General features: G+C 42.6%; 1 protein-coding gene across 1 annotated transcript in view; it reads right to left on the bottom strand.

Annotated features, from left to right (window-relative positions):
• The window catches only part of LOC138833131 (mitogen-activated protein kinase kinase kinase 13), a 52,171-nt gene that overhangs the window by 9,150 nt on the left and 27,818 nt on the right, over positions 1-15,203 (bottom strand). The window contains exons 7-11 of the mRNA XM_070031478.1: positions 9,749-9,858; positions 6,846-6,962; positions 5,867-6,004; positions 3,975-4,761; positions 48-115 (exon numbers count right to left, since the gene is read on the bottom strand). Of these exons, the coding sequence (XP_069887579.1) occupies positions 48-115; positions 3,975-4,761; positions 5,867-6,004; positions 6,846-6,962; positions 9,749-9,858 (1,220 nt within the window). The remainder of the gene's footprint in view (positions 1-47; positions 116-3,974; positions 4,762-5,866; positions 6,005-6,845; positions 6,963-9,748; positions 9,859-15,203) is intronic.

A 15,203-nucleotide genomic window follows, 5' to 3' on the forward strand; every position in this document is an offset into this window, starting at 1 on the left:
GGATTTCTCCCATTCCACTGAAACCACCATGTGCCTGTTGGTTTTACCTCTGTCTTCGTGGAAATTCGACTTCACTATCTACTTCCCCTTCTTCTTCTGAGGAGTCATCGCCACTCTGGGGAGAAGAAGAAAAGACTTATTTATTTGGGGCAGTACTGGGGTTTGAACTCAGGGCCTCATATTTACTAGGTAGGCCCTCTACTATTTAAGTTATGCCCCCAGCCTCTTTTTTTCCTTTAAGTTACTTTATGGGTAGTGTGTAGCACTTTTTGCTGAGGCTAACCTTGGGCCATGATCCTCCTATCTATGCCTCTTTTGTAGCTGGGACTATAGGCATGCACCACCATTTACTTACCTAGCTATTTACTTATGTAGGTATTGGGGCTGCATGCTTGCTAGGAAAGCACTCTACCACTTAAGCCACAATCCTTAGCAGGACCTCTCTCTCACTCTCTCTGCCTTCTCTTCTCCACTCCCCACTACCGGTAAAGGACGTAATTTTTATTGAAAGGTATTTACTAATAATTTGATCAACGCTTTCTTTAGGCCTTCATTCTTTAACAACTTGTCCTGGGTTTTCTCAATGAGAGGCTCTGTGCCAGAAGCTGGAAGACGGAGAATTGAGTACAACTTTGTGTCCTCAGGGACATAAAGGTCCCATGGAAGTGTCCAGAGGTGAGTGATGGAGACAAGCTGGAGAAGAAGGTATAGATTTGGAGACAGACTTTGGTAATCATTGCCAATCATTATAATCATTGGTTCCAGGCTCTTTCACAGAAATAGTTCAGGTTTTTCAAAGCCCAGAAACGATTTTCCCCTTTATAGGCTAATCATTTTGCCACCAATGTTATAATTATATTAAAACATACATTACTTAAGGGTCAGACTATACCTTGTTTGTACTGTATTCCTCACTGCAATGTAACATTGCAAATAAAATATATGTTTAGCCAGGTGCTGGTGGCTCACGTCTATAATCTAGATACTCAGGAAACTGAGATCTGAGGATCATAGTTTGAAGTCAGTCAGGGCAGGAAAGTCTATGAGACTCTATCACCAATAAACCACCAAAAAGCTGGAAGTGAGGCTGTAGCTCAACTGACATAGAGCCAGCCTTGAGCAAAAAGCTAAAGGACAGTGTCTTAGCCCTGAGTTTGAGCTGTACTACTGAGACACACACACACAAAATTAGGTGTTTATCACTGTAAATGCAGATAACTATTCTTTTCAGTTATAAATAGTGCCCCATGCATTTTTATTGAGCCAGAATTCTGGCAGGGATAACAGAGCTCTGGTTGGGACCTGAGGCCCAGTAACTGCTGGCCCAAGGTTGATCTGGAAGGCTAGGTAAGGGTTGGGGCTGAAAGATAACCTCTCTCAGCAAAGATTGCACTAGGCATCAAGTACTGAAGAGTAGCCGAAATCAAGATCAACTGTCCTTGATACACTAGATTATTTAAAGTCTCATGAGCCTGAGTCTAAGTAACAAAATTTGCCAAAATTTCAGAGCAATTTTCCTTCTTGAATGTCAATTCTACAACCTAATGATTCCTTCCTTCCTTGCTTCCTTCCCTCTCTCTTTCTTTCTTGGTAGTTGAGTCTAAGTAACAACATTTGCCAAAATTTCAGGGCAGGTTTCCGTTTTGAATGTCAGTTCTACAACCTCATGACTTTTTTCTCTTTCCCTCCCTCCCTCCCTCCCTCCCTCCCTCCCTCCCTCCCTCACTCTCTTCCTTCCTTCCTTCCTTCCTTCCTTCCTTCCTTCCTTCCTTCCTTCCTTCCTTCCTTCCTTCCTTTTTTCCTTCCTTTCTTGTCCTGGGGCTAGGACTCTGGGCCTGGGTGCTATCCCTGAGCTCCTTTTGCTCAAGGCTAGCACTCTATCATTTGAGCCACAGTGCTACTTCTGGATTTTTCTGTGATTAATTGGAGATAGGAGTTTTATGGCTTTTTTGACTGGGCTGGCTTCGAACCATGATCCTCAGATCCCATAGCCTGCATAGCCAGGGTTACAGTCATGATCCATGGGTGCCCAGCTAACTTCATGACTCTTCACTCATTTGCATTCTGATATATATTTTTCTGAATAAGAAAGGGATGGAGTTATCTTGACTGCTGAGATGGGAAGTTTCCCAAAGATCACCTGTGGGAGAGGATCTCAGTAAGAGTGAGTGAGCTGCCATTCCAATGAGGCCCACGGTACAAAGGGTGTGTTCTGGGACCTACACACCCACAGATGGCATCAAAATGGTTCAAAGGTACATGTTACACGTGGTAACTGAAATGTTTTAGAATTGGTCAAACTGATTAGAGAATTGTATGAAAACAACTTTGAATTGTGTATTTTAAATGGGAATATTGTAAGGCATGAGAATTATGTCTTAATAAAGTTGTTACCAATGTAAGTATGTTACTGGCCACAGTAACATACTGGGGGAATGGAAAATACATTATTAGCTCAAGTCAGCTGAGACAACAAATAGTCCCATCTTAAACTTGTTTTCTACTAATGGACTAGTTGGCCAAACCTGCATGGTTACATCTTAGACCTTTTCTTTTAAGTATCTGATCAACAATGAAGAAATGAAACACTACTTAGAACTGAATGGCCAATTATTGTATTCTAAACACTTTTCATACATTTTTAACACAATAGCAAGATAAACTATAGTTTGGGGAAAGTTGCTATGTTCTCGGCCCTATTCTAAGTGTTGCCTGCATGTTTAACTCATTTAGTCCCCACATCAACCAATCACGCCACTGCATAGAGAAGGAAACCGAGGTTCAAAGAAGTGCTGAGTGGGAGAGCCCAGCTTTGAACTAAGGCCTGTCTGACTCTCACTATGGTAGAATGGCTCCCAGTGGATGAGGCTCCCAGGCCTCATGACTAAGAACTAGCTGGGTCATGCTGGTTATTCATTAAGGAACTATTTTTCAAAGTATATTGTGGAGAGAGCTAACTCACAGGGGATTAACAGATCCTATTTTAAAAGCTGTCTGGTCAAATAGCTATGGGAAATGCTGTATTACACAAGTCTGCCACATGGATTCTAAGCCCCTGCTCTGTCAGTATACAAGGAAGGGAAGACAGGGAATGCTGCACCTCCAACTCATTTTATAAGGGAATCTTTCCTTGCAACATCTTTCAGTATTAGAGAGCTAGGTAGTGTTTTCCAAACTTTTGCTAATATATCCTCAATATATGATTGCTCATGCATCATTTACATCTGAACCAGTCTCCCAGTTTAAAGTATACTGCCTAGTCCATCTCTTAAGCAGTGTGGGGAAATTTAAAGTGAAAGAAAGAAACTTCTATTTTGTGTTTTGCTACCCCATCATTTTCCAATGTGTGTGTGTGTGTGTGCGCGTGTGTGTGCGCGTGCGCGTGCGCGTGCGTGTGCGTGTGCGTGTGTGTGTGTGTGTGTGTGTGTGTGTGTGTGTGTGTGTGTGTGTGTGTGTGTGTGTACACTTGAGCTTGAACTTAGGATCTGGGTGCTTTCCCTTATGTTTTTTACTCAAGGTTGGAGCCACAACTCCACTTCTGGCTTTTTGCTGGTTACTAGAGATTAAAGTCTCAAAGACATTCCTGCCCAGGCTGGCTTCAAAGCATGTTCCTCAGATATGAGCCTCCTGATTACAGGCATGAACCACCAGTACCTGGCTCAAAATGTACACTTTTTTTTTTGCTGGTTCCAGGGGATCCTTTTGCTCAAAGCTAGCATTTTACCAGTTGGGCCACTGTGCCACTTTCAGCTTTTCTGTGATTAACTGGAGATAAGAGTTTCACGGACTTTTCCTGCCCGGGCTGGCTTTGAACCACGATCCTCAGTTCTCAGCCTTCTGAGTAGCTAGGATTACAGGCGTGAGCCACTGGTGCCCAGCTCAAAAAGTGTACTTCTAATGAACATTTTTGTAATGTGTACAACATGACTGGCTCTATCATTGTCTGGCCTGGTCTGCACATCATCACACCTTACCTTCTGAAGGGGCCTGGTTTTCCGAGGTAGCACTGAGGGGGTGATGTGATGAGGGGTCCCAAGGGATGATGCAGATGTACAGCCACTGAATTCATTTTCTCCAATTTTCTCAGAGCCTTGAGCATTTTCTGAGAGGGGATTGTGTGCTGGTGACTTGGAAAGGTCAGGGTTCCTCCCCACTGGCTCAGTAGTGGGAATGTCCAAAGACCCAGACTGTTCTGGTCTGCACTGGAGGCAGGGGTCATAGGGGTCAGCCTGACAACAGTCCCAAAGACCAGCCTGGCCCTGATCAAGCCCAGAACTTCTCCAGCAATCTGCGGCCATGGCTGTGGAGATGAGGTCAGGACTAGAGCCAGGCATCTGTCTTTGAGCGTGGTTGCTGAGTGGGCTCCGCAGGGCTGCAGCTGGTCCAAAATATCTCAGGTTGTTAGCGCAGGTTGCGATGTCCTGTCTATGCATACTGAGTCTGGGCTGGTGGCTCTGAGACTCGGCAGGAGGGGGTTGCTGGTATTGCTGCTGCACAGGGTTATGGTGATGGAGAGAAGGGGACTGGGGTTGGGCTTGGTGTAGGTAAGAAGGGTGGGGTGAAGTGTCCTGGGCTGGTTGGGTTTTCAGGATTGCTGCAAAGTCACTATGGCTGCCTCTGCTGTTTCCCCGGCGGTGGCGTGGTTTGCTTCGATATCGGCTCTTGCTGCTTGAGGTGGACATTTTGGGACTTCCAGACAAAGGGGATGTGGTGGAAGCCACCTCTGTACTAGGAATACCTTCAGATCTCAATAGATCTGGCCTGGAGAAAAAAAAGAAAGAAAAGGTTTAATTTTTAAACACGCAATCTCATTCAAGCTGGATGCCAGTGGCTCACTCCTGTAGCTACTCAGGAGGCTGAGATCTTGAAGATTCTGATTCCAAGCCAGTCTGGACAAGAAAGTCTGTGAGACTCTTATCTCCAATTAATTAGCAAAGAGTTGGAAGTGGCTCAAGTGGCAGAATGCCAGCCTTGAGCAAGAAAGCAAACCAAGAGTATAAGTCCTAAATTCAAGCTCAAAAACCAGTCAAACAAACAAAACAGGCAAACAAAACAAAAACCCTTCATTCAAATTTGTGAAATACCTCCCAAACTTTTTATTTATTTATTTATTTGTTTATTTATTTATTTATTTATGCCAATACTGGGGCTAGAACTCTGGTCTGGGCACTGTCCCTGAGCTCCTTTACTCAAAGCTACCACTCTACCACTTGAACCACAACACTACTTCTGGCCTTTTCTGTGATTAATTGGAGATAAGAGTCTCAAAAACTTTCCTACTCAGGCTGGCTTTGAACTACAAGCCTCATATCTCAGTCTTCTGAGTACCTAAGATTACAGGTGTGAACCACCCGCTCCTGGCTACCTCCCAAACATCCTTTGATTGTGGTGTTGGGATCAAACCCCATGATATTGGGTAGTCCTGTGTTGCAGCATGGAAACAACAGGAATGAGCCGAAGCCTTATCTTAGGAACAAGAGCTCAGCCTGAGCTGATCAGCTTCAGCCATGAGGATCTGGTGGTGGAAGGACGGCACCTAATGATCCAATCCAGACCACTGTGCCAAGACAATACCTACTTAAGCCTTGGAAAGTAAAAACTAAATTCCTAAGTCCATGTCACACTGTCATCTTCCTACTCCTTTTTCCTTTGGTCTGGAGTGAAGTGTGCGAAGGCTGAACCTCAGAAATGGTTACATCACCATCCTCTAAGAATGTATTTTGTGACAAGAAATGTACTCATTGCCTTACTCATGTAACTGTACAACAACTTTATGATAAAATAAAACTTAAAAAAAAAAAAAGAATGTATTTTGCAGCGCTATCCTCCCATTTATCTGAATGCCAGGTGGGTACAAGAGTCTCACCGCTTGGTCTGTAGCCCAGCTTTGTGAGGGACACCTTTCCTCTTCATGAGTTTCTCCATGGCATTTGGGTGGATTATTGGGCGGACAGGGTGCCGTTTGTAAGTTCCGGGATACTTTTTTTCCACCGCTTGCTCTCGCCTGCAGGATGAAAGAAAAAGTTCCATGTCAGCCACAGTGGATAGAAAAGATGGGCAGAAAGTTCTCACAGACTAATTCTTCCCACAGAGGTCTCGCCACACTGAACAGACATAGATCATTTGAAAAGCAGGCTTAGAAAACAAAACAAAACCCAAGAAGATACTAAATTCAAATTCGCCTAACTTCCTCCTGCCCTGCAGCTCAGAACTCAGGCAACGCCTGCCTCTCTCTTCCCCAGAACAGGGTGAGGACAGAAACACTGCTGATTTTCAACAGCTGTTGTTCTGGTTAGGATTTAGGGATTTCTGGCCACCATCAGGGGTAGCTTAGGCCATTTGCAGCAGCCACTTGACTTCCCTGAGTGGCAGTAAGCACCTTGTTAACAATACCAAATTATTTATTATTATTATTATTGCCAGTGCTGGGCTTGAACTCAGGGCTTAGGCACTGTCCCTGAGCTTCTTTTGTTTAAGGCTAGCACTCTACCACTTGAGCCACAGCACCACTTACATTTTTTTCTGTTTATGTGGTACTGAGGAATCAAACCAAGGGCTTCATGAATGGTACTACTAAGCCACACTCCCAGCCCCTACACCAAATTCTTGATACGAAAACCCAGGGTCACTGGACCCTGGGTTGCTCTAGTGTGTGGTCCTCGTTATCCAGCTCTGCAGCAGCTTTGCTCATTCTGCCTCACCCAGGCAGAGACCTGTGCACACCCTAGGACGAATGTTGAATGAATGAACTATCTGCCAGTTCAGAGTAGCAGCAAGATGTAAGAGCAGTGTATCTCTGCTAAGGACCAATCACTAAGGACCTTCACCGGTCTGCATATACATACTTAATGAGCTCCTTCTCCCGCATCTCCAGCTGCAGCATGATGGCACTCAGCTCCATGTATAAATTATTAGCCCGCTCAAGCTTTCTCTCATAATGTTCACGAATGTCCAGTGCATGCCTATCAAAGACAACACAGGATCAGCAAAGATGACTAATTTAGAGAATAAAGGTCCACTGTAATGAAATAAAAACCAGGATGGCTTATTTCTAAAGCATTTGCCCTAAGGTCCTCTATTTTTAAAGCTTTCTTGTTTAACTCAGACAAGGAGTAGAAGATGGAAAATCCAGGCTTTCCACATGTTTTACCCTTAAGGCCTAGTCAGTACAAAGCCAGGTAGATCATAGATTAAAATTAGAATTTATGGGCTGGGAAGGTGGCTCAGTGGTAGAGTGCTTGCCTTGCATGCATGAGGCCCTGGGTTCAATTCCTCAGCACCACATAAGCAGAAAAAAAAAAAAAAGCCAGAAGTGGCGCTGTGGCTCAAGTGGTAGAGTGCTAGCCTTGAGCTGAAGAGCTGAGGGGCAGTGCCCAGGCCCAGAATTCAGGCCCCATGACCTGACCACCCCCCCCAAAATAAATAGAATTAGAATTTATGTATTGCTTGTAGCCTTTATTTTTTTCTGTATCTTTCCTGGGGCTTGAACTCAGGGCCTACGCACTGTCCTTGAACTTTTGTGTTCAAGCTAGCACTCTGCACTTAAGCCATAGCTCCATTTGTGATTTTTTTGGTAGTTGGAGATAAGAGTCTCATGGACTTTCCTGCCAGGGCTGGCTTTGAACCATGATCCTCGGATCTCCGCTTCCTGAGTAACTAGGATTATAGGCATGAGCCACTGGTGCCTAGCTTTGCTTGTAGCCTCTGCTTATGTTAGTTTAAAAAAAGTATAACATATTCATACATAAATGGAAATAAGAATTTGAAGAAAATACTATGATTATACCTGTCCATGTCATGTATAGCTATCTTGCTTATTAGTATGGATTTGTGTGGCCCTGACAAATGCACATTCCAAGGTGGGGATATTAAGAGGTGGGCCTTTGGGAAGTGATTTTCTCATGAGAAAGGGGACCTCATAATGAGATTTGTGGCCTTATAGATGAAGTCGAAGGGCCTCTTCTCTTCTAAAAAGTGTATTGATGTATGAGGATAGGTCTTCAACAGACACTGAATTTGCTAGTGTCTTAATCTTGAACTGCATTGCCTCCAGCAATACATTTCTTTCATTGATTAACTTCCAAGTCTAAGAAAGCATGTCACATCAGCCAGAATAAGTCAGTGGTTGTCCATGAGCATGTCTTGTATTCCTTAATAGATTATAAGCATTTTGAGGTCAGGAACTAAATCTTCATACATTTCCAGCTTTCTTTGGCACCTAGAACAGTAACTGAATGGACAAATAGAAGCACTTTGTTGCAGAGTATCACAAATGAAGAAAACAGAGTTTGGAAAAGAGAAAAAAAAGCATCTTTCTCTCTTTAAAAAAATAGAGGAGGGGGGAGGATGGGAAGGGATGGGAAGGGATGGGAAGGGGAAACAGAGGAGGAGGCTACAATGCTTGATAAGAAATGTACTCATTATCTTGCCCATGTAATTATAACCCCTCTGTACAGTATTTTCACAATAAAAAAACAGAGGAGGAGCCGGGCGCTGGTGGCTCACGCCTTAATCCTAGCTACTCAGGAGGCTGAGATCTGAGGATCGCGGTTCAAAGCCAGCCCGGGCAGGAGAGACCGTGAGACTCCTATCTCCAATAAACCACCAGAAAACCGGAAGTGGCGCTGTAGCTCAAGTGGTAGAGCGCTCGCCTTGAGCTGAAGAGCTGAGGGACAGCGCTCAGGCCCAGAGTTCAAGCCCCACGACCGACAAAAAAAAAAACAAAAAAAAACAAAAAAAAACAAAAAAACAGAGGAGGAGACAACAATGCTCAACAAGAAATGTACTCATTACCTTACTTATATAACTGTAACTCCTCTTGCCAGGTGCCAGTGGCTCACGCCTGCAATCCCAGCTACTTAGGAGGCTGAGATCTGAGGATCACGGTTCAAAGCAGAAAAGTCCGTGAGACTCTGATCTCTAATATACCACTAGGAAACCGGAAGTGGCTCAAGAGCGCTTGCCTTGAGCTGAAGAGTGCAGGGACAACACTTAGGCCCGGAGTTCAAACCCCACCACCGACCAAAAAAAAAAAAAGTACATCTTTATGGGATACCATCTGATGTTTCAATACATGTATACATTGTATATGTTCAAGTCAGGGACAACTTATCTTCTCAAATAATTATTACTTCTTTCTGGTGAAACATTAAAAAATCTTTATTGTGGTGCTGGGAAGGTGGCTCAGTGGTAGAGCACTTGCCTTGCATGCATGAGGCCCTGGGTTCAATTCCTCAGCACCACATAACCCAAAAGAAAAAAGCCAGAAGTGGTGCTCACAGCGGTAGAGCGCTAGCCTTGAGCTTTAGAGCTGAGGGACAGCGCTCATGCTCAGAGTTCAGGCTCCACGACCAGACCCAACAAACAAACAAACAAACAAAAGATCTTTATTGTAACTTCCTAAATAAAAAGTATAACACATTATTATTACCTATAGTCAACCTAGTGCACAATACAACAACAGAAATTCTTTCTCCTATAGAATTGAGTACCTATTAATCAACCTTTCTTTGCCCCAACCCCAGCCTCCAATAACCATCACCCTTCCCCATGCTAGACTTCCAGGACAACCCTTTTAGATTTCACAGAGAATTTCAGAGCCAGTTTTACAGAGTATAAGGACACAGGGTAGAGGCAAAAGGTATGTAGAAGGTGAAATGGCCATTCACAAGGTGTTCTTGCTAGTATCTGAAGACTCAGGCCGGATGGGGAGGTGGGGAGAAGAGGTAGACCACAGAGATCAGCTGACCTGAGCTCTTCTCTGCGTCTTCGAATCAGTTCTTCATCTAACCGATGTATACAGGTTCCTTCGCTTTTGATCTTCTCAAAGTGTTTTTTTACTTCTTCCCTCCATTCAGCCTGGATAAGAAAAAAAAAAAGATGGAAGAAGAGGGGACACAACTTTCTGGCAGCAGACCCATTGGCCATAAAATTATAAATCTGCCAGAAACTCCAAGAGTGACAGGACACTAGTCTTTGCACAGGCGTAGATTTTAAACTAATCTAATTTTCAGGAAACAGGAAAAGCTCTGCTAGGATAATAGTTCCTAAACAATAGCTAAATGGAGATGTTTCATTATGTATCAGATATGTTCCAAGAGGTAATGAGAACACGATAATCTCCAGTGAAAGCTAATGCCTTTAATTATATAACAGTTCCAGAGAATGACTCTATTACCTTCATGTGTATGTTAGGCAGTATATCTCAAAATCTCTGGTAGTTCTATTTTTAATTTGTTGAGGAACCCCCTCAGGCTATTTTCCAACAGCGTACAAATTTCCAAATTCTCCACCCCTCATTAATACTTAATGTCTGTGTTTCCTTGATTACAGCAATCTCATTTCTGGGCCATTTATGCAAAAGAATTGATATAGGGATTTTTTAAAAAAGAAATCTGGATCTTGAAGAGGTATTAGTATTCTCATATTCATTGCACTATTCATACTAGCCATGATGTCCATCAGTGGATGGATAAAAAAATACATGGTGTATATATATATATATATATATATATATATAATAGAATATTATTCATCTTTTAGAAAGAAAAATCATGAATATGTGACAACAAAGACAAAGCTTGAGTAATTTATGCTAACAATAACTCAGTTATAGAAAGACAGACACTGCATGGTTCCACTTACATGCAGTATGCAGAATATAGTTAAACTCATGAAGTAGAGTTGAATGGTGGCTTCTGGAGGGAAGGGGCAGAAATGGAGAATTGATAATTAACAGCTATGAATTTCATCTACATAAGAGGAATAAGTTCTAGGATAACATATAGTTAACAATCTTGCACTGTACATTTAAAAATGTTTTATTAGAAGAGAGCCTACCTTGCAAGCATGAAGCTCTGAGTTCAAATCTCAGTACCACCAAAACAAAAAATAAAACTGATTAAAATCTTTTAATCAGCAGGGCACTGGTGGCTAATACCTATAATCCTAGTTACTCTGGAGGCTGAGATTTGAGGATTGCAGTTCAAAGCCAGCTCAGGCAGGCAAGTCTGTGAGACTTATACAAGAAGGTATAAGTGGAGCTGTGAGCAAAAAAAGATCAGGGACAGTGCCCAGGCTCTAACTTCAAGCCCCAGGACTAGTGTGCGCACACACACACACACATACACACTTTAAAAGGGTAGCTCTCATGTAAAAGGTTCTTAGCACAATAAAAATATTCATCTAAATCACAAAAAGTTATATTCAAGTAATTGTAAATTTATAGAGAATTATCCTTAATTATCACTCTCCTTCCCCCTTCCTCCTACCTGGAGGATTGAGCCTGGTCCCTTGCTCATGTTAGGCAAATGATCTATTATACCTCTAGCCCTCACCTATTTTGGGGGGAACCAACTTGCATTTATTTAACTTATAGATACACAAATAGAATACTAAAATCAACTTTTTTCAAGAGATAACCAAATGTTTGAGCATTAAAGCTGACTTTCCTTCTGCAGAGAGCTATTAACCATGAACTATGACTTTCCACTACATAGCCAAGTTACGTTTGATTCCATCTAGCAGGCTAAATGGAATCAAATGTGATGGTTTGGGAACTGTGCTCTAACCCTGTCAGCAGTAAGGGACTGGGTAACCCATGAAAGGCTCAGTGTGGCTCCACTGATTTATTTCTACATGTTGTTCAGAGGTTGTGAACCAATAATAGGAGGCCCTCATCTATTATTGCAGATGAAATTATATTATAATTATTTAGGAAATGATTGTCTTATTTTTTAAATAATACACTAGGTGTTCATATGTATGTTGCGAGAGAGGATTCTACTAACTGCCTAGCAACTTTCAGGCGCCCAAATTTTCCCAAGATTAAGAACATTTTATCCTATTGTTAAGTGACAATTTTATCACCTACATGAACAGCATCTAAATGAAAGGTTCAGGTAAGTGCTAGGCAATTCTGTTCTCCCAGTCACTAGATCAAAGTCATGCACTAGGAAGAGAACAGTTGAGCTTTACGAGTGCAAGAGGCCTGAAGTGGTTGTGCATGCCTGTTATTCCAGAAGGGAGGTAAAGTCACAGTCCAAGGCTGACTAAAACAGAGAGAGAAAGAGAGTGGGTGAGAGAAAGACAGAGAGAAAAAGACAGAGACAGAAAGAGAGACACAGAGAGAGGGGAAAAAGAGACAGAGAGAAAAGGATGGCAAGTAAGAGCTGATAAAGGACAGATAAGGGAGAGGATCAAATTTGGGACTTAAACTATTCTCAGATGCAAAAACATGTTGTAGATTCTAAGACAAAACTTTATGTAAGTACAGCATAATGAAATCTACCACATGATGTTTGAAAAAGGGAGGGAGAGAGAGGGAGCAATGGGAATACACTTGAAGGGTGAATTTGAAGAACTCAAAGTACACCGTGTGCATGTATGGAAATATCAAAACAATTAAACTCCTTCATATTACAAATGTTAATTTTTAAAAAAAAGGAATCAAGAAAAGGACTATCTCCCTCTGCTGGTAAAGAATCAGAACACAGATCAGGTTGATTTTTTTTTTTGTTGGCTGGTTTGTTTTTTGCCAGTCCTGGGGCTTGAACTCAAGGCCTAGGCACTGTCCCCAAGCTTCTATTGAGTCAAGGCTAGTGCTCTACCACTTGAGTCGCAGCACCACTTTCAGCACTTCTGAGTAGTTTATTGGAGATGACAGTCTTACAGACTTTCCTGCCCAGGCAGGCTCTGAACCATGATCCTCGATCTTAGCCTCCTGAGTAGCTAGAATTATAGGCATGAACCACTAGCTCTGGGATAAGATGAAAGCTTTTAAGAGAGTAGCTTTCAGGATTTCTCTTTGGGGTCTCTTGCTGAATACAGTGTCACTACTGTACTCTTTCATGGTTTTCCTTTCACTTTCAAATAAATTTATTCTGTTTATCTTTTTATTTCAAGAGTAGATTTCCAAAAAGGAGTTCTCTTCTGTGAAGAGGTAACAAGTATAACCAAAACTGTGATTTCCTCAAGCGTACCATATTCCTGGCAAATGCTAATTTAGACTTTCATAGAATTCTGTGTCCAAATTGCATTTCCTCTGCAATTCAGCTGTATCTAGGCATAGCTGAAGAAATGGTGGGTGGGCAGACTGGACATTGACTGCTAACAAAGCCACTAACCTAGGCATGGAGGGGCAGATCCCAGTGTCTCACTAAAATTCTTGAAAAACACTGAGCCATTGCCAGGGAAAGGAAGCGTGGACTGCATAACCAGCATTCTGTGTGGCTCTGGACTTGAGAACATCAGTGGCTCCCAGTGGGGGATGACAGTGTCTTAAGGTAATGGCAGCATCTATAGACAGAAGCTAGGGCAGCCTCGTTACAGAGATCATCATGCTGGTTCACCAAGAAGGCAACACCCAGCAGATTCCAGGCAGAAGATGGCTGTATCTAGCCAGAGTCTACGGAAATCAGCATGAATGTTAACATGAAGTTATACTTAAGATTTCCATTCCTCAATGGGGACACCTCCAAAATGCATGTGTGGTACCACAAAGAGGTGCTTCCTTTAGTAAACTGTGTAAGCAGGTAAGGGCATGGAAAAAAGGTGAAATTTGACACCATTAATGATACTGTCTTATGTCCAGAGAAGACCTATGAAAGCCCAGAACATGGGAGGAGGGGTCTGTCTGCCTTTTCAAGTCTTCTAAATATTCAGTTAATAGACTGAAGCTCTTGTACCCAAATGTCACTTTTTAAAATTTCTCCACAGTATAGATGTCAACATGAGGTTGAATTAAAAGATGACTGGATAAACAAAAGTTGTATATGTAGTGGAATATTATCCAGCCATAAAAAGTCATGCAATTCTGACACACATTATAATATGCATGAAGTTGAAATGCTTAGTGAAACAAAAGCCAAACAGTAAAGGACATATATTGTATGACTCCCTTTAAACAAAATAGTTACCATAGGCAAATGTATAGAGACAGAAATTAAAATAGAAATTATTAGAGTCACCAGGTGCCGGTGGCTCACACCTGTAATCCTAGCTACTCAAGAGGCTGAGATCTGAGGATCATGGTTCAAAGCCAGCCCGGGCAGGAAAGTCCATGAGACTCTTATCTCCAATAAACCACTAGAAAACCGGAAGTGGCGCTGTGGCTCAAGTGGCACAGCACTCGCCTTGAGCTGAAGAGCTGAGGGACAGCGCCCAGGCCCAGAGTTCAAGCCCCACGACCCACAAAAAAAAAAAAAAAGAAAAGAAATTATTAAAGCCTAAAGGAGGAGGGAACAGGGAGTCAATGCTTAACAGAGTGAATAAAAATTTTTGGAAAGGGCTGGGAAGGTGGCTCAGTGGTAGAGCACTTGCCTTACATGCATGAGGCCCTGGGTTTGATTCCTCAGCACCACATAAGCAAAAAGAAAAAAGCCAGGAGTGGTGCTGTGGCTCAAGTGGTAGAGCGTTAGCCTTGAGCTGAAGAGCTGAGGGACAGCGCCCAGGCCCAGAGTTCAGGGCCCATGACCGGACCCAAAAAAATTTTTTTTTTGGAAATAGTAGAGGTACTTTCATAACCTGAATGCCATTGAATTATACATTGAACTGGTTAAAATGGCAAATTTCAAACTATATTCATTTTACCATAATTTTATTTATTTATTTATTTATTGGTCATGGGGATTGAACTCTGGGCCTAGGTGCTGTCCCTCAGCTCTTCAGCTCAAGGCTAGTGCTCTACTACTTGAGCCACAGCACCACTATTGGTTTTCTGAGTGGCTTATTGGAGATAGAGTCACATGACCTTTTCTGCCCAGACTGGCTTTGAACTGACATCCTCAGATGTCAGCCTCTTGGGTAGCGAGGCATCAGAAAACCTTAGAGAACATCTAATTTAGTCCTTAACTTGACTTGAGTCCTCTTCACTGCCTTCCAAGGATGAGTGTCCACAACTACACCCACTTATTCTTGAGATTACCCACAAGGCATTTCAGGCTAGCCCTCCAATGAGCTTGGTCTCTGTATGTCCCAAACCTGAATATCTGGGTGGTCTTTCGGCCAGACTGGTGCAAAGGCAGAGAGAATAGGAGACATTGGGCACATAACCCACCCCGCAGCTGGAATGTGGGACAAAGCCAAAATGTTCTTCTAAAGTCTCATAAAATGTTATTGGATACTGAGAGCAGTAATAGCTTCCTTGGAGAAAATGAGTGATTGTCTGGGAATGAGGCAATTGCCTTAACAGAATCTAATCTTGT

The sequence above is a fragment of the Dipodomys merriami genome, unplaced genomic scaffold (genome assembly GCF_024711535.1).
Source record: "Dipodomys merriami isolate MVZ:Mamm:240054 unplaced genomic scaffold, mDipMer1.0.p SCAF_2005, whole genome shotgun sequence".
In the NCBI taxonomy this organism is placed as follows: Eukaryota; Metazoa; Chordata; class Mammalia; order Rodentia; family Heteromyidae; genus Dipodomys; species Dipodomys merriami.